The 20,086-nt window shown below is 36.9% G+C and overlaps 1 protein-coding gene across 2 annotated transcripts; it reads left to right on the plus strand.

Annotated features, from left to right (window-relative positions):
• Positions 1-577: 577 nt before the first annotated feature.
• On the plus strand, positions 578-19,750 carry paxip1 (PAX interacting (with transcription-activation domain) protein 1). 2 transcript variants are annotated; one of them, XM_084411331.1, is made up of 21 exons: positions 578-740; positions 1,366-1,500; positions 1,660-1,703; positions 1,869-1,932; positions 2,036-2,146; positions 5,392-6,021; positions 7,087-7,942; positions 8,102-8,196; positions 10,038-10,130; positions 10,308-10,445; positions 11,825-11,946; positions 12,159-12,343; positions 12,460-12,503; positions 12,668-12,735; positions 13,492-13,594; positions 14,022-14,190; positions 16,410-16,510; positions 16,712-16,846; positions 17,765-17,840; positions 19,115-19,175; positions 19,440-19,750. In XM_084411331.1, exons 1-21 carry the CDS (start codon positions 660-662, stop codon positions 19,453-19,455), a joined length of 3,327 nt encoding a protein of 1,108 aa, XP_084267457.1. In that variant the 5' UTR covers positions 578-659; the 3' UTR covers positions 19,456-19,750. The 2 variants fall into 2 exon arrangements, with proteins under 2 accessions (XP_084267457.1, XP_084267456.1); XM_084411330.1 differs by lacking the exon at positions 19,440-19,750 and having other exon boundaries at positions 19,115-19,381.
• The last annotated feature ends 336 nt before the right edge of the window (positions 19,751-20,086 follow it).

Below are 20,086 nucleotides of genomic sequence, written 5' to 3' on the forward strand. Positions count from 1 at the left end.
TCATTAGGTTATGTGTCATCCTTGTTACATCATATTAGGTCTTATTAACAGCCCTTTAAAAATGTTTGACCTGTAACTGAATAAGTTAGCTCTATAAAATGATAAAATATTAGTTACATCAAGTTAAACAAACAAATACAGGAAAGTGTAGAACTGTGTTGCAACACACTGATACTTTTATATTTGAATCGATCATTAAGTTACATTTCTTCCTAAATAAAATGTTTTGGTGCAACAAAATGAAACGCTCACAATACAGAGACACAAGTGTTTCATATTTGGCGCTTTTATTGATGTAAATAAGCGCTCAGGAAATGACGCGCCGTCCACAAATGCGACAAATATAGGGGTGTTATGAAATTTACAGTACATTTGATTTTATAAAACTAAATATTTTAAGTCTACCAACCAATTTGCGAAACAAGATAAGCAAGTGAATAATGGAATGTGTACAATTTATTCTTGCATTTTATATATTTACCAGACGTAATTGCGTAAAGTGATTGATCTCCCCCCATGAAAAACATGTAAGCGCCCAGAGCCCGCCGAATCCTCTTTGGCGCTTCTGTTCCTCTTTCCTATGAGGCCAGTTGTACGCTAATCTGACAGCCACACAATGCTTACTTTCCGCTGTAAAATAATTTAAAGCAGTTAAAACAATGTCGGAAGACGACTTAAAAGTACCGGAAGAGCTTTTCAAGGACGTGAAATTCTATGTGGTGGGAGACATTGATCAGAAGGTATTAACTGTAATAAGACATTCATTTAGCCTTTTGGCTAATAGTGTCTTACTGACTGGTGTTAGCATAAAGGCTAACCCACATAAACACTCATAACATGGCGAAAAGTAGAGGATACATTTGGACAAGCTGTATTTAATGTAACTCTTGAGTATATTAGGGTTTATTTATTCAGGACTCCCTCTTTTGTATGTATGGTGTAACGTTACTCCTTTATCTGCTGTTAGCGAAAGTCCTTTCTTCAGCATGTTAGCCATCATCAGTGACAACAATGCGACACTTCCCACGTTGAACTAATCTTTTAGTTGTATCAGCGATTTACTTGCAAGTGAATTAATAATCATGCCCTTGAACTGTGTGTATACAATATTTGTCAAGGCTAGCTTGTATCTTAAATGGGAGGTCAAGGAAACGCTATAACGCTAGCATCTGTAGCCCTCTTCTGTGTTTATCATAGTGTCTCATCTTTTGGCATTATGTGTAACAGTTAGTTTTTGCACGATTGTATGTACGGTTCCTGGTCCATATATTAACAGTTGCAGCAAGCAGATTATGAGTTTGTTTTTATGAATGATCTGTTTTACGACTGACATGGTGATGATCGCCTGTTGACATTTGCTTATAGGTTGTGCAACTTCTGAAAGCTGGGAAAGGAAAAGAAGTGTCTTACAATGCCCTCGCCACCCACATTATAGCAGAAGATGGGGACAATCCAGAGGTCGGGGAGTCCAGAGAGGTCTTTGACTTGCCTGTTGTGAAGGTAAACAGACATAATATTGCACTGAAGGGTTTAGAAGTCAGACATTTTTAGTTGGCAACATTCTGGACAGATCTCCTGCCTATAATTGTATGTGATCACTTACTGTTGCTAATACAATTGTGCTGCAATGTTTAACATGCATATTCATTTATGTTTCAGCCAAGCTGGGTGATCCTGTCTGTCAAATGTGGAGACCTGCTACCGTATCCTTTAAAGATTCACTGGTTTGATAATCTTCAGTTCTACTGTTGTTTTTGCACCCATGTTCACATGTCACCATCAACTTCATGCAACCTTGGAACTGATAATGAGTTAAAGAGGAATATCATACCGTTTAATTTTTTTTATCTTGACGATTAATAAATCAGAGTTACAGGATTTTCTCCAGAGTCAGGACAAGTGTTCTTTGGTGTCACAGCTTGTCTGCCACATGTAAGTAATGCATGCATATTCATCAAAATCTACATATTATTGTCTGCCATTATCAGGCTGCAGGGTTGATTTTAGTGTTTACTAATCTTGTCTTTGTTTATAGCTGGCAGAGGATCTCAACACACTTTGGGCCTTTATCACGTTCTATGGAGGTGACTGTCAGCTCCACTTCAACAAGAAGTGCACCCATCTTGTTGTGCCTGAACCAAAGGGGGTAAGCGCATGTCTGTCATCTTGTCTTAATGCAAATAACAAGTAATGTTTGCTATTATTAGTTAGATGTCACTCAGATTGAGGGTGTGTGTTTACTAATGCTAAATATATAGGGCACAGTGTGCATCGTGCATCAACAGTCTTATGGTCCACACTCTCCATAGTAAAGTGGGGGAGGTGTGTGAGATTCAGCAGCTCAGTTAAAGTTTACGACTAATAGAGTGCCTTTAACAGCTGCTATCTGCAAGACACTGTCTAGGTTTACATCTGTGGGTTGTTTTCTCTTGGATCAGTTGAGGGATGGGACTGGATTGCTGGTCTGGTTTTATTGGCTCTGTTTTTGAGGTCTGAGTGGTGTATTCAAAAAGGGTCAGTTTTATTGCCCTATCTTCACGGTCTAGGTTTTCAAAGCCTGCCCTTTATAGGAAACTATAAAAGGTAATATCTAGTGAGCAATGCTGAAACCTTTTTGATTAATCTCATAATATTGAGAAATATTCTGTGTACTTTGATAAGTATCATGAAAATATTGTAATTGCAGTGATGTGATCTCTTTGTTTCCTTTGACTTTTGGGGTTGTGGATTCAGTAGGCATTAGTGTATCTGTCAAACACAAAATCTTATCATTATCATGCTGTAATTTATCATAAATTATTTCAGAAAACAGCTTTTTAAGTTGTTCTTGTTGTTCATTTTGTTTTTATATCTATATGACTATATAATAATGTTTAAAAAAAAAAAAAAAAAATTATTGTTATTTTTTAGGGCTGCCTCACAGACTATAGCCTATTTTCTGTCGACTGTACGCCATAGCCAGTGATTCCCATCCTCTTCCATCTCATGGCCCACACAGCCAAACCCGCAAGTTTCCACCGCCCACTGCAAGAATTTTAACAAACCTGACTTTGTCGCGTTGGTTAATGAGGACTTGGAAACGGAGATTGTTAACAGTGTTTTTTTTTTTTTTTTTTTTGTAAACTGGCAATTAACTGAAAATGCAGATAATGGGTTACAGAGCCCATGCCCGGTTCCTGGGTGCTCTAGCCTTAAAGGGATAGTTTGGGTGAACAATGGGTAAAATAGTTTGGGTGAAAATGAAAATTCTGTCATCATTTACTCACCCTCAAGTTGTTCCGAGCCTGTATGAATTTCCTTAGAATTCAGAAATGAACTTTTCATAATGTTCATATTCTTCAACCTTTAGAAATAAAGAGACAACACAAAGAGATGGAAGAAAATGCCATTGTCGATGGTAACCTGGGAAACGATATATTCGGCAACAAATATAACGCGTATTTTATTGAATGATGAGAAAATAGCTAGAGGTCAGATCCATTCTTTGAAATATCACATCTGACATTCCTTCACTGCAGATTATGGGTCGCCCCTGTTTCTGTGACGCCGATGGTTAAAGTTTTTTTTTTTTTAATTGGATCTATAACCTTTATTAAAGGGATAGTTCACCCAAAAAATTTAATTCTGCCATCATTTACTTACCCTCGAGTTGTGGAACACAAACACTTGTGGAGCATTTGCCAAATCTGTTTCACTAATAATCTATTATTACAGCTTATAAAAGGCTATAAATAACATATTTCAAGTTTCAACAACATATGACCAAAATCCATATTAAATAAATCGCAGTTGGAATTTTTGCAAACACTCGTTGGTGTTTTAAAGGGAGTTTTGAATTAATGGTATAAATTGTCTTATGTAGCTTGATGCTAATTGTGGCTTTAATGCACCTGCTGCACAGGTCCAGTTATATTAAATGATGTATTTTGTCAAAAGAATTTCATGCAAGTTCATAAAAAAAAGTTTTTTATGATAGGTGGATAAATCTGGGCTCGACATTAACGTTTTTTTTTTTGAAGGGACGATTAGAAGAGAATTTTACTTGCCCAACCGGACAAGTAGCCTGATTAAAACGTCAAAAACAAAAAAAGACCTAGGGAATCAATAGAATGAGAGAATGATTCTGATTCTATTACATTATGTAATGTAACATAGATTCTTTAATTTGATCAGCCCTACCAGTAGAGTAACATCCCTATGGTGTCTTATTATTCTAATTTAATTTATTGATCAAATTTAAGAATTTAAAATGAATGATGAAGCATACATTTAATAAGATTAGGGGGGGAAATGCCATAAATGCATTTAAATATATATCAAAGCTGACTGAACACTGATGAAAATATTGCTTCAGAATAAATTATATTTTGCAACTTTTTTTCTCAGAAAAGTGAATGACAGATTTGGACAAGCACGTGAAAAGGTTTAATGTCGAACCCTGTATATTGGGATCAAAGCAGTGTGAATGGGAAGCCATAATACCAGAATAACAGCTTATAGCCTCTGAATAAAAAGCAAAAGAATAATAAGAGTAATGAAGATAAGGTCTCATACCCGGCAGAGGTATGAAAGAGTTCTCGAGTGAGAACAATAGAAACATAAATATTTCCGGGGCAGTTATCTCCAAAGCAGGCATATGGAGCTTTTCCATTGCATGGTATGGCTCTCCTCGGCTCACTTTACTTTGGCTTAGTTTGCTTTTCCACTGCAGTTTAGTACCGCTTTAAAGTGGGTTGGATCATAGACTGATCGTTATAGTTGCGCCAAATTCAAATGACTCAAATCCAATAACGCTGGTAGTGACGATTCTCTTTGGTCAATCAGTGATCTGCAGTTTTTATACATCAAATTTTAGTATCAGTACGGCTCGCTTGGAACCTCAACTGAGGTGGTACTAAAAAAAAATTACTAGGTACTGTACATAAAAATTATATTTAGAGATAACATCCTTAGATTTGAAGTGAAGCATGAGCAGACTTGTGACTTCAACTTCATTGTATTTCTAAGTTGCTACACCACAGCCACATAATATTTTACATTTAAAAACATTCTAAATATTTTTATATTTGTTTTTATGTTTGATCTCCATATTAATAACAATCTGACTAATTCTAAATCTTTAACTGGAAACTGTTGGCTTTTTTAAAAAGTTAGTTATGTCTATTCAGAATAACTTATCAGCGGCAACTTTTTTTTATTTTGGGTATGTCATTTATGGCCCACTTGCCAAAATGGGGGGTGCAGAAAAAAGGGTTAAACAAAATGAAGAATATTACTATTGTAATATTTCACTGTAAAATAAAATTGAATATTTAAAAAATAATATAATATATTTTACAGTACAACTGAAATTTGCTCTTCATTTGTTTTGTTTTTTCTTGTCTTTTCCAGGCCAAGTATGAGTGTGCTTTGCGGCATAGCAACATTAAGATAGTAACCCCAGAATGGATTTTGGACTCTGTAAAAGAAAAGAGCAGGAAAGATGAGAATTTATATCACCCACGGCTTACATTATATGAGGCACCGGAAGAGGATGGCAGCGAGTATGAAAATGAGAGAAGCTCAGGTTCTGAAGGCAGCTACAGTGACAGACGCTCACCTCACAGCCGAAGGTCCAGCCCTACATCATCTCGTGATGCTTCCCCAGTAGGCAGGCGTAGTCGTTCAACCTCACCAAAGCATGAGCACAAATCAGAGTTGATGTTCGATGACTCTGATGACTCGTCCCCAGAGAAGGAAGACCGCAACCTGAACTGGACCCCAGCTGAGGTGCCACAGCCTGGCCCTGCCAAGCGTCGACTACAGCCTGGCAAAGAAACGGGTTTGATCAATCTGTGTGCCAATGTCCCACCTGTACCTGGAGGCTTTGGGCCGCCAGATGCTCGGCTGGTCGGCACAGGTGGAGGTGTGCCTCTAGGGGTGGAGAGATCTGAGGTAATGGGTGGATGGAATCCAACTCCCAGGACACTGAGGAACATTACTAACAATGCAGATACGCAACAAGCCTCGCGACCCTCCAATGTAAGAAATAGTTTTGAGCGCTATGACCGTGTGTACTCTGTGACAGTAAAGATGTATCCATTGGTAGAGATTCTGTTAAGTACACTATTTCGGCTGCACGATATATAAAAAATCGATTTTGTGAAATGGCTTAGTACAATTGGCAAATCACGCAGGCTTACTTACCCTATTTAAGTAAATGTATGTGCTACCGGTTTCAGACTGAAGTGTGCCATTTACACATAAAGTTCAAAATACAGTGTTTCAGTGAGACTCAGAGTGGCTTGGTGATCGGCACGCATGTAAATGACCTTACTCTGAAACCAGCACACTTATTTATTTGCTGGCAATTGGGTGTAACGGATCGTAGTCTCGCCTATTTAAACATTTCACCATTTTTAAACCTTTTAAGTACAAGAGGAGAAAGATAACTCAATTCGGTACTCACACGCTGTTTTCTGTGTGCACACTCAAATCGTGCACAGGTCCAGTTATATTTAATGATGTATTTTGTCAAAAGAATTTCATGCAAGTTCATAAAAAAAAGTTTATGACAGTGCGTGAATACAGAATTGAGTTCTTTCACGTCTCCTTGTGCTTGAATGGACACAAAATTATCTCAAAATACCCGCCTCTGCAAGCATTCTATTAAACACAGTCGGTTATGTCTTAAGTGTACGTAAACAGTTGAGAAAAAAAAAACGGATGTGTGCCAGTATATTGAATGCGTGCTCTCTATGACATTAATCAAACAACAAATCACAGCTTTAAGAAAGATAAATCTATATTTATTTTATACGGTGAACAGTGTGTAGTGTTATTTTACACTTAATACATTTCTGAACCTGAGTACTACAATTAGACCTTACTTTATTTGTAACTTTGTTCTATTGTATTTATAAATATTTGTAATTTGTGCTTATTTTATTACTTAATTAAATATTAATTCAGTAATAAAACTTTTATTAAATAATGTAAAGAAGGTTTTTTTTTTTTTCTTCAGTTTGATTCTTTTCTTTACATTTATGAAGCTGGTATGATTTATATTTATATTTTCTGTGTGTAATTAATTGTGTGTAATTTTAGATCCTCCAGGGTCTTTCATCCTCCTCTAAAGGTGTGGTGGAGCACCTGGGAAACCAAGGCCAGTCTGGTGTTCCCAACCAGATTCTGTTTAATCCAGGTACAACCCAGCAGCAACTACCACCTGAAGCACAACAGTTAATGCAGCAGCAGCAGTCACATCAGCTACCACAACATCAACAACAGCACCCACAACAGATGGCACAACAGCATCCTATAATGCTGCCGCAGGTCATGCAGATGCACCACCATCAGCAACAGCAACCGCAACAACAACAGCAGCAGCAACCGCAGCAGCAGCAGCAACCGCAGTCGCAGCAGCAGCAGGGCTTTCCTCAAATGCCTCAGCAATCCCATCAGTTCTTACAGCAACAGATGCATCAGCAGATGTATGCACAACAACAGCAGCAGCAGCAGCAACACACATTCCCACAGCAACAAATGCGACCACAGCAGCTCCAGAGGCCACCCTTGCAGCAGCAGCAGCAACAACATGCATTGCAGCAGCAATTGCAGCAGTTGCAACAGCAGCATAGACTCCAGTTGCAGTTACAACAACAGCAGCAGCAGAAGCAACAACAACAACAACAACAGCAGCAGCAGCAGCAAAACCAGCAGCAGATGCACCAACAGCATTTGCAGCAGCAGCAACAACATTTCCTACAACAACAACTCCAACAGCAGCACATGCAACAGCTGCAACAACAGCAGCAAATGCAACAGCAGCATCTGCAGAACCAGCAGCCTCTGCAGCATCAGAACCAACAGGTTACTCCACATCAGACCCAGACCATGCTGCAACCTCCAGTGATGCCTACACAGCTGCACCAACTCTTTGGGCATGAGCCAGGCCAAGACAGTAAGTACACTGTTTTTTTGTGTGAACAAAATACATACAATACATATGCTATTGAGATGTATGCTGAGTCTCAGCAAATTTTAGCTAGCCTAAACATTTTTTCTTAATGAACTGAGAAGATGGCAGATAAATTTAGCTTCATGCATTTTTTTTTTTCAGTCCCTGAAGAGGGATTCCTGGTTGGCTGTATCTTTGCTATTGCTGACTATCCAGAACAGATGGCTGATAAACAGTTACTGGCCACATGGAAAAGGGCAAGTGACTCCACCACACCTCAGCTAATACTAAATTAGTTACACCAAACTGTAAACTTTTGTTTATTTTTTTTTGTTTAGAAAACAGTTTAGAGTGATATGTAAAGTGTTGGGCGATATGCTCCATTTTCATATTGTCATATCGCCTGTGAGATCGGTGATACACAATATTATCGTGGGGGGGGGGGCGGGGCTTACTTATTTAATTATTAACTTGCTTATTTACTCATTAATTTGCTTGTTTTATGAGAATCTTCTTTCTATTTTGTTAGCAAAGGTGGAGTGTTTATTAATAGACTAAACCAGGTTATTTCCTGGTATAGTGAGGTAAAAAAAGATCCTAATCATTGAGTATATTGTACATGAGTATTTCAACATGTCAGCGGGAAATTTACGGACACACATTATCCTCTCATGCTGTTACAGAGGCAGCATTTTGACTGTACTTCTGCACGAGATGGGAACACGTTTGAATAATTTCTTGGGTCAAGAAAGAGTCGGAGTTTGTGATATATGTCCTCCTACCAGTTCTCTCTATGTCTGGATGCACTTCACATATGCACACTTCAATAAGCCCAAAGAACGCGGGTTAATGTGTTTTAAATGCCAGGAGAAAAGGGGCAAAAATCTAGCTGAGTCGATCGGTTTATACTTCAACTTATGACTCGACTCTGATAAAGGAAAACGGGTTAATGCGTTTACATGACCTCATGCATTGTCAGTTTATTCAGCATAATCGGGTTAAGAACGTGCATGTAAACGCACTCATTCCCTGAAAGTGAAAGCAGAAACGGACTGAGCTTTCGGCATCTGTCGCTGCATTTAGCAGCGCATTCTCTCAGAGACGACAATGGATATAACGGTATAGCAACTATCTTAATTTACTGGCTTAATGTTTCTCTTGTGGACCTACATTAATGACAGTGGAAAAAAGGTTGTGTTGTGTTCGTGAACTAAAGACTGTTATTAGGCCTATATCATTTTAGTGATATTATTATTATTATTATTATTATTATTAATATTTTGAAATTGTATTGTTTTTAGTGTTATTAGTGTTATTAAATGTTTTGTTAATGTGCTATGGAAACAAAATACTGACGAACAACGATGTCGTTTTCATCTCGGATCTGTGTAAGAATGATGCGTCTGTTAAAACAAGCACTGTGACTTGACAATTTGTGAATGGATCACCTTGCAATTCAATTTTGATGTGGGATGTAGTTTTTTAGTCTGTTTTAAAAACATTTCCTTAGAGGAGTCCTCATACGTGCGTGTCGGTGATGTGTTAGGCTATGTGGTGATGGCGTTATTTAGGCAAGGCAAATGAATTGTAGTTCCTAATATTAGTTTAATAACAATACTAGCTTTATAATAATAATAATAATAATAATAATTAATATAATAATAATTTAATACAGTAATGGGAAAACGAGCCAATTATCGTATTGATATCGTCAAAGGCATCTGCCATCAGCGATATCTGACTATCGTCGATACACGATACTATCGTCCTTCGGCACAACCCTAATGTAAAGTGCTTCTAAATATACAGAAAATAACAGAGAACAGGTGATGAAGCAGTTCCGCCCAGTTCCAGTGCAACAAACTTCATTTAGTGGGAGGAATTAATTCAAATTGGATGTTTTCAAGTGTCTGTAAATTTATTAAAATTAATCAGTTTCTTAAATTCTTAGATTCTAAATGTGAGTAGCACATGATGAAATGGTATTTTAGAACATCTGTAAGAAGGTGCATCGACCCATCGCTTAACACCCTTTTAGATATTTTTGTTTTTGTTTTTGTGGCAGAATCTAATTAAGACATTGTTATTTTGCAAACAGATCATTCAGGCAAATGGAGGCACTGTAGACTCTGCTCTTAGCCGCTGCACTCATTTACTTTGTGAGAGTCAAGTCAGCAACACCTATCTCCAGGTAAACATAAAAGCTTGCTTTGAAAAGAAACATACATTATACATCATCCCCACCATCTTTTATACTTCATGGTTTAATTGGTGGGAATACATCCTGAATGTTATGTGTGCTTTTTTTAGGCTACTCAGTCGTGACATTTACTAATGATCTGTTATTAAACTGTTTTTCCTGCGCCAGGCTCTGAGAGAGGGAAAGCGTTGTGTGACTGCTCACTGGCTTAACACTGTCCTCAAGAAGAAGAAGATGGTCCCCCCTCACAGGACTCTTCATCTTCCCTTCAGCTTCCCTCCAGGGGCCAAGCCCTGCTCGCAACATGTAAGAACCAGCCCTTTCATTTCAAGGGTTCAGAATCATATTAAATTAGGCCTGGGTAAAAATATCAAAATTATAGATTAATTGCAGTGTATTCATTACATTACATCAGTCTTTTAAACTATACCTGACTGTCATTACTTGGAAGTAATTGTTATTGTTATTATTAATAATATTAACATATTTGGGTTAATTAAAGTAATGAATCATATTTATATATTGGGGTTAATTAAAATATGTGCATGTTTTTTAAATAATCCCTATATCTTATTATTGTTGTTGTTGTTGTTGTTATTATTATTAATAATTATTGATAATTAGGGATACACGATACAAAATATCTGCTCTATACTGATATCCGATTATTCAAAATTACGTCTGCTGATAGTTTGGTGGTTATGTCTCAGGCTTTTGTTATGCTGTCGAATGCTACGATAACCATCTCTGAAAATATCACGGTAAATGGTATTACAGAGTTCAATTCAATATTGATTCATTTTTATGTATTTTAGGTAGTACATATCTCCCAACTAATGCTGTAAACTATACAGGGAACCTTCTCATTTTGTACATTTATATTATATGAAAGGTTAAAATTAATAGCAAAACCTAAACTATTATATTTAACTGCTATTTGTTTTCAGATATAATTCACACACTCAAATAACATATGTATGTAAACATTTTGTGACTAAAAACGCCGAAAATATACCGATCTTTTCACACCGCATTTAAGACCGTCAAAGTGACATTTATTGCTTGAATTTTGTGGTGAAATTGACAGAATTTGAAACCATGGAGTGGGCAACCCTCACTTGAACTACTTGTGATTCATAGGGTCAAATAGATCCGGAGCTAATGCCGGCAATTGTTTTTTTTTAAACTGTGCTAAAGTGAGATTGTGTTATTACATTATCGCTTTAACTTCGACAGCCTTAAATTCTACACAAGACATTTCTTCACACTCAGTATGAGTTGTAGTACTATTTGTTTTACTGCCCCCTTTTGATTAGCAGGATACAATTAGCCCTGATCATAAGCTGTAAAAAAAAAAAAAAAAAAACATCAGCCAATATTGATTATTGACCAATACATCCATAACAATAATGTCCTGATTTTAAACAATCCTAGTATTTTAAATAAAAATACTTGTGTTATTGAAAATAATAATAAAATACTAATCCAGGGCATGAACGTTCACACATTTTAGTGTGTGAACCATACTCATTGATATTGAATCAATACAAAAAACAAATAAAATATAATCAAATACCCAGTCCTATGTTAATCATATACCATTATCCAGTTTATCATGCATTTGAGTAGCTTTTACATGAACTTCAGTGTCATTATCTGATTTTGTGTTTCTTGTCGTAACTCAGGTTATTTCTGTGACTGGATTCGTGGACAGTGACCGTGATGATTTGAAGCTCATGGCCTATCTAGCAGGAGCAAGATACACAGGCTATCTGTGTCGAAGCAACACTGTGCTCATCTGTAAAGAGTAAGAACCAATGCAGTCTCCTGTTGCCTGCTTCCAACTTGTTGCTCACTTTTTTCTTCTAGCAACTGTTAAAAGTTTATTTGTGTAGAAAATCTAAAGTAGAGTTTTTTTTATATAAACTAAACCAAAAGTAATTGTTTTATATCTCTCTGGAAACTCAATCTGTTTGTTTTTAGTAATTATTGTTAATATGCCCCTGTCAATGCCATCAGGCCGAGTGGGCTGAAATACGAGAAGGCAAAGGAGTGGAGGATCCCATGTGTGAACGCCCAGTGGCTGTGTGACATACTTCTGGGGCACTTTGAAGCTTTGAGGCAAATCCAGCACAGTAGATATTCTCAGTTCAATTTGCCCGAACCACTGGCACCCAACCCGCATCTTGTGCACAATCTTCTGAGTACGTTTTATTTCAAATTTCAGCAATGTAATTGTAAGTTATTTTGATGCTATAGCTGGCAGATTTCCAGGCTATCGAGGAGGTAGAATATAACATGCTCTCATTTTTGTGGTCAGGTGCTTGGCGCATTCCTGTGAAGATCTCGTCGGAGGCGTTGGCGGTGAGTGGGCTCTCACATGGACACACTCTGATTGCTCTCTCTCTCGTTTGTGATGCTTGAGTCTTGCAGTGAAGGTCCTCAGTGGATTCACATGTAACAGCATGTCTGGGCAGAGGTGTATGTGTGCAGACTCAGTCATCTTTTTTTGTTGTCTCTTCACGCAGACCTTGCGACTGCAGCTGAAACAGAAACAGGCTGACATCGGCTTGCAGCCGCCCAACAAGAGGCCCAAGTGAGTACAAACAGTGAAAGATTGCTGGAACTGTAGGTAGAGCTGTATAGCAGAATCTGGATTGTGGTGATTCTGTTCTTCCTATCATTTTCTGTTGTATCTCTCAATGTTCCTGTAAAACCCAAAGTGTACTTCAGTTTTATCGTGAATGCTTAGTGCATGAGTACAGCCAAATTCATAGCCTTTACAGTAAACTCAATGTGTGAACACAGGCACTCGACACATGAATGATCAAAAGATTCATCTTTGTCCAGTGTCTTCCCCATTTCTCTCCAGGAGTTATGACCAATAAGAAATTCTTTATTTAAACTGGAGTTATGCGTATCTCTTAACCCACTCACCCAAGAGCTAGACAACATCTCTTAGCGTCTCTTTTGTCTGTTTGTTGCATTTTGTTGTTTTTGTTGTTCCATCTCCATTTCTTTTTTGACTGTGAGACAACAGCTTTTGGACAAACTGATTAGTGCATAAAAAATTCAAGGTGCATGTGCTAGCTGAGCGTACAGAGCTGTGTGTGTACAGTACACGCATACCATAATGATGATGAAATTTGGTATGGTACATATACGCATGGTACATATACGCTAGCGTACGCCTAAAGACAGACATATACTTAGGGAGTAGGTGACAAAAAAGCTAAAATAAATAAATAACATATTAAAAGTAAGTTCCATTAAGTACAAGAAGTTCAAAAACCATGGAGAACTTTCCGAGCTGAATCTTTGACAAAATAACATTGTCTCTCTTATTTTGCAGGCTAGAGGAGTTACCAACACCTACTAAAAAGCTTCCACCTGAGTCCACACCTTACGTGCTTTTCACAGGCTTTGAACCTCTGCAAGCTCAACAGTACATAAAGGTATCTAAACACATGCTCACTTCCTGCAGATAGCGGATACATTTAGTCAAATTAATGACAATGGCCTAGTTTGAAGTACCATAACATTTCTCTATTCACAATGTGTCAAAGGCTGCTGGAAAGGTCTGAAAATGATGTTTGTAAAAAAATGGTCATGAACTAATTCCATTTGAACTGTTCGAGAGCATTGAAAATTGCTCCATTCAGATGTGCTTCAGTAAGTAACCCTCATGGTGTTCTGTTCGCCCTCCCCTGCATCCTTTTATCCTTTCTTTTTTCATCTCTCTCTCTCTCTCTCTCTCTCTCTCTCTCTCTCTCTCTCTCTCTCTCTCTCTCTCTCTCTCTCTCTCTCTCTCTCTCTCTCTCTCTCTCTCTCTCTCTCTCTCTCTCTCTCTCTCTCTCTCTCTCTCTCTCGCCTTGGCTGCAGAAATTGTATGATCTTGGAGGGGAAGTGGCTGACAGCACTCAGAAGTGCACTCATCTGGTTGCTAACAAAGTGACAAGAACGGTGAAGTTCCTCACTGCCGTATCCGTAGTCAAGCACATAGTCACTCCAGAATGGCTGGAGGAAAGCTGGAAAAGCCAGAAATTTGTGGGTGAGTCTGTGTGGAGTCTAATTTACGTTTCAATCGATTATTACTGATGTGTAGACGCTCTGAGGAGCCTTGCTTCATATCCCAGCAAGAAAGGTTTTGGATTAAAAAATCAAAAATTAATGGTATGTAATGAAAACATAGATTGGAAAAGTTCACAAGCAGTTTCCATAGAAATAATGGATGACAATCTCAACTCAGCTTCTTGTTAAAGTAAAGTCCATCAGAAATGTGCTGGAAATTTTGTTTGGTATCTATCATTTTTGGTATTACTGCCAACTTTGACACCAGAGAAGTTTTTTTTGCAAATGAATATTGGAATCATCAGTCTTGTCATGTATTTTCCATAAGCTCCAATCTAGAATGTTACAACAAATGCATTAAAACATTGAATATACTTTGAAACAATAAATAGCTTTGAATATACTGTTACCTTTTAGGTTTGCACCTTTATTTAGTACTTTAAAAATAAGGCCTGATACGTTCTGCCTACAATATTGTTTGTCACACCAGTGGCTGTCATTTAAAAGTATAGTTCACAAAAACTGACAGCGTGTCATCATTTACTCACCCGCATGTGGTTCCAAACCTGTATGACTAGAGCTGGGCGATAAAACGATAACGATATGTATCGCGATAGACACGTAATCAATATCAATAAAAAATGCGTTCGATAAAACGTTCAATAATTATTATAATTTTTTTTTCGTTGGAAGAAACCAGCAAAGCAAGTTTGATTGCATGAACAAAGGCACTCACTCTCTAGTAACTAGATAAAACAGAAAAAGTCAGCTCGCCTGACTTAAAGTCTGACCGTAGTCAGACCAATGTCGTCTGCAGATTATGCAAGACCGTCCTCAGTTTCTCTGTTATTCGCGTGCTTATGCGCTGTTCTAGCGTGTGCGTTTCTCAGCGCATACATGTGAAGCTCACATGCACTAAAAGCCTGTCTACCAGCGCCTGAATACTAAGTTATCTTTCGAGTCTTATTTTGCTAATACTGTTATATACACACAAGGTTTACATAAACTAGTCGGATATGTCTAAAGTGAAAGCAAACTTGAGAAAATTGAGAGAAAATCTGCTTGTCAAATCCGTGTATAATAGACGTGTCGCGCGCAGCTCTTAAAGGGACAGTAGTAATAGTAAACACGCTGCCGCTTGTCCTTAAAGGGATAGTTCACCCAAAAATAAAAATTATCTCATTATTTACGCACTCTAATGTTGTTCCAAACCTGTATTAATTGCCTTCTAATATTTTCTAATATTAATATTTTGAAGAATGTGGGTATCCAAACAGTAGCTGGTCCCCATTGACTTCCATAGGAGAAAAATATACTATGGAAGTCACTGGGGTACATCAACTGTTTGGTTACCCACACTCTTCCAAATAACTTTTATTTTCAACAGAAGAAAGAAACTTATTCGAGTTTAAAACAACGTGAGAGAGTAAATTATGAAAATTAGAATTTTTAGGAGAACTATCCCTTTAATGTTAATAAAACAACAAAATGTAAAGAGAAAATCACTCACTGCTCTTGACTAATAACTTTATTAATAGCTTTAATAAGTATCAATGTATAATTTATAGAAAATAGATTTATAGAATTTATAGAAAGAAATCGTAATATTATATTTTTGCCATATCGCCCACCCCTTTATAAAGCATTTCTTACGTATTCTTTCATTTTGCACCTTAATGTTAAGAGATAATTGTTAAGTGTTCATTGTGATTTTAGACTTTTGAGTTTTCCATGGTCGTGTTGACATTTCTGTCTTTATAACTGATGGGATTATAATCAGAGGTAGGTTAAGTTTAAAATAAAAAATCTTTAATTGTAATATATTTGTCTCCTGGAACTGTCCTTATTTTAAATATGTTATAAAAAAATTCAATAATTATCGATATCGACCGATATGAAACACTTATATCGTGATACAGTTTTCAGCCATATCGCCCAGCCCTATGTATGACTTTATTTCTTGTATTTTGAGAAATGTCTCAGTGTTTTTGTCCATACATTTGAAGTAAATGGTCACCAAAACTGTTCAAAATATATTTTCGGTGTTCTGCAGAAGAAAGTAAGTCGTACATTTGTGGAACAACGTGGTTGAGTAATTTACAGAATTTGAATTTTTGGGTGAACTATGCATTTAAGAACATTATATTAGCAGGCATAGATGTATTGTGCATCCCTAGTGATAATTTGATTTGTTTGCAGATGAGCAGAGCTACATGCTGCGAGATGCAGAGGCAGAGGTGTTGTTCTGTTTTAGTCTGGAGGAGTCACTGAAGAGAGCTCATGCAGCTCCGCTGTTCAAGGTGAGGAGCTTTGAGGACACAAAGTCCATCCACTATCACATCCCCAGTGTATTCTGTGCAGGTTCACTTGTTTATGACTGTGCATAACAATAAGCCAAACAACTATTCATTTCAGCACTGACATGTGGCCTAATTGGATATCACAGAGAATGTGTTTCACTGATGGGTGTGTGTTCAGTCGTCTCACTCTTCTTTTAACAGGGGAAGTATTTCTATATAACTCCAGGAATCTGTCCGAGCCTCAGCACAATGAAAGTTATAGTGGAGAGTGCCGGAGGGAAAGTGCTCTCCAAGCAGCCCTCCTTCCGCAAGATCATGGAGCACAAGCAAAACAAGGTACGCTACTACGCTAATCAGATCCTCAATACAGGGGTGTACGAGGCTGTTGTATTGATGAGGATGCTGTGTCAGACTTAATGAACATCTATTTACAGCCTACACAACAGAGCTGTTTTCTAGATTTTGTGCTCTTTTTGTTTTGTTTGGTGTTTGAAATAATTGCTCACAATGTGAAATTGAAAGTACGTACTACGTACATTTAAGAGGAGTATCCATGATTATGGCAGCACTTAATATACACTTCCAAAAGATTTTCCTTTTTTGAAAGAAATGAATACTTGTATTCAGCAAGAATGCATTAAATTGTTCAAAAGCAACAGTAAAGACATCTATCATGTTACAAAAGATTTAGATTTCTTTTGAACTTTCTGTTTATAAAAGAATCCTGAAGAAATTCACCATAAAAACATTAAGCGGCACAACTGTTTTCAACATTGACAATAATAAATGTTTCTTGAGCAGCAAATCAGCATATTAGAATGATTTCTGAAGGATCATGTGACACTGAAGTCTGGAGTAATGATGCGGACAATTTTGCTTTACCATCACAGAAATAAACAAGTTTAAAATGTATTAAAATAGAAAAGTCTTATAAATTGTAATATTTTACTATATGTTTGATCAAATAATTGCTGCCTTTGTGAGTGTAAGAGACTTTCAGAAACATAACATTTTACCCGAACTTTTGAACAGTAGTGTATACAATATTTATTAAATGCCATAATTATTAGTTATTGTAAGGTGTTACCAAAAGTTTTTGACACGTCTCATAACTATGGCCTGTTATATAACTTTAAATTAGCATGCTGGAAGTGCATGTGAGACATTATTGAAAACTAGTTTGTTCGGTTGATGTTTGTATGTGTAAAATAGTAACTGACTATTGCTCTCTGGATTCATCCATGTTTGATCTAGAACTTACCGGAGATCATTCTGATAACCTGTGAAAATGACTGGCATATGTGTCGAGAGTACTTCCTGAAGAACATTGGTAAGAGTGCATATCCTTGATGTCCAATTCCCATCTTAGTATTTACATTTATCACTGTAGAGCAGGGGTCGGCAACCTTTTTGTCATAAAGTGCCATTTTTAAGTTTCCGAGTTCATCACTGTGCCACAACACACACATAGCCTATATATATATATATATATACACACTCATATAAATACACAAACATTTTACATTGTCATAATGGCTTACACAGAAATAGTACAGAAATTTTAATATTTCTCTTGAAATTTGTTTTAGATTTAGATAGACAATTTAATAGTATTTATAACTCCTAACTAGAGATTTTCTCGGCCGATTCCGATTTCCCATTGAGTTTGACCTGCCGATACCGATTTTAGCCGATTCCGATTTCATTTTTTCTAACCACTTTACAGCCCACACAAATATTTATTTTCTATATTTATTTTTTTATAAAATACCATATCCTTTTACCCAAACTGAATAATAAAAACAAGTTTAAATGGGTAAATTTTATATAAATATTTTTGAGTCTTCATTTTCTTTTCTGACATAACCTAATCCAGTTCTTGTTAAAATACACTAGACATGCACATTCTGTGCATTTTGGGCACTTTTGTTTGAAATCATATTTATTTTGTCCATCAAAAGTGTGCTTTCACTTTAATTGAGCGTGAGCAGCGCAGACAAAATAGACTCGGCGGCGAAACCCTGCTGCTCACGCGACGCTCCTGTTGGGCGCTCACGCGCTGCTCCTGCTCGCGGTGTGAATGCACTCATTGATTAACATGCACGGCGGAAAAAATATGCGTGAAACGGCCATAATTCACGAGGTTTCCTACATGTGCGTTCCGTGTGCACGTGTGATGCTGATGTTGCGCGATGTTAATCATGGGGAGCCCGAGTGCATTTGACCGGCATAAAATCGGCATATGTCAGACTGACCGGCCGGTTGCCGATCACGTGAAAATCGGCCAATTCCGGTCACCAGCCGATCAATCGGTGCATCTCTACTCCTAACTTAATAAAATAAGCTTTTTTTACTATGAGGAATTATTACATCAAAATGTAGATCTGTGTGCAGGTAGACTACTTTATCTGAATGAAATACATACACTTCTCTCGCATTTGCTTGTGTGCCAGCGATTAACCCTCCGCGTTAGGTTGCCGACCCCTGCTGTAGAGTATAAAACCACTGTAGTATGAAAATGACATGCTATAGTATGTGTATAGATTTAAAAGACTGTTCATGAGTCATCAAGCAGAATCTAATGATTTCTTTTCTTTATTTCAGATGTGTACACTGCTGAGCTTATATTGACAGGGGTGTTGACTCAAACCTTGGATTATGAATCATATCCTTTTAAAATAGAAGCTAAATTTAACAGACAAATAAGCAACAATCACTTTTGAGCGGTTTCTTGTTATTCACTGAACCACAAGTATTTACTTTCAGTGATGTCGGACGTCTCTCAGTGAATTGGAATTTGTGCTCTTAAACTTTGTGAAACTCATCATTTCTGATGTTATATGATGGCATTTAGTTAGACATTTGCAACATCTTTTTTTTTTTTTTGTAAATAATTATGGATGTATGTTTTGCTCCTTAACAATCTCACATATAAATTCACATGATGTCCTTGTTAGGACATGAATATTATTTGACTGCTGGTGCCCTGCTCTGGATTGATGCTAAAGGTTACTTGTTAAATTTTAGTGTACAGTTATGTTATATTTCAATGTTTGTATTTTATTACTTGATTAATAAATAATTTGTTACCAATTTTGTAAACAAAGTAACAGTGAATCTAAATAAATTACTGTTATTTGTAATGATTGTTTAAATCAAGGCAAAGCTGTTTTTACTGTGATACATGTTTGCCCCTTTTATGGTTTTGGAATAAAATCTGAATTTGATTGTGATTTTTAACCAATGAGTCTGTCAATTTATCTGACTGTTTTGATTCTTATACACTTTTCTGGAGCCTTCTTGAACATTGACTAGTATTTGTTAATATCAACTCTAAAAGATAACCTAGGTTAAAATAAAGTTTCCTAAATCACAGATCTTTTATTCTATCTAAACAAAAAAAAGAAAAAAAAAGCATATTTACACAACGGCTTCCAATCATCTCTCCTGACCGATGCTTTTGAGAGTACACAGGGTGCTCTGTTCTCATTGAGGCATTCTGCTCTTAAAAGCATTATTCCTGATAGACGAAATTCAATTAAATGCTAATGAAGTGTTGGAGTACTTACCGGTGGA

The sequence above is a fragment of the Rutilus rutilus genome (genome assembly GCF_951802725.1).
Source record: "Rutilus rutilus genome assembly, chromosome: 6".
Classification (NCBI taxonomy): Eukaryota; Metazoa; Chordata; class Actinopteri; order Cypriniformes; family Leuciscidae; genus Rutilus; species Rutilus rutilus.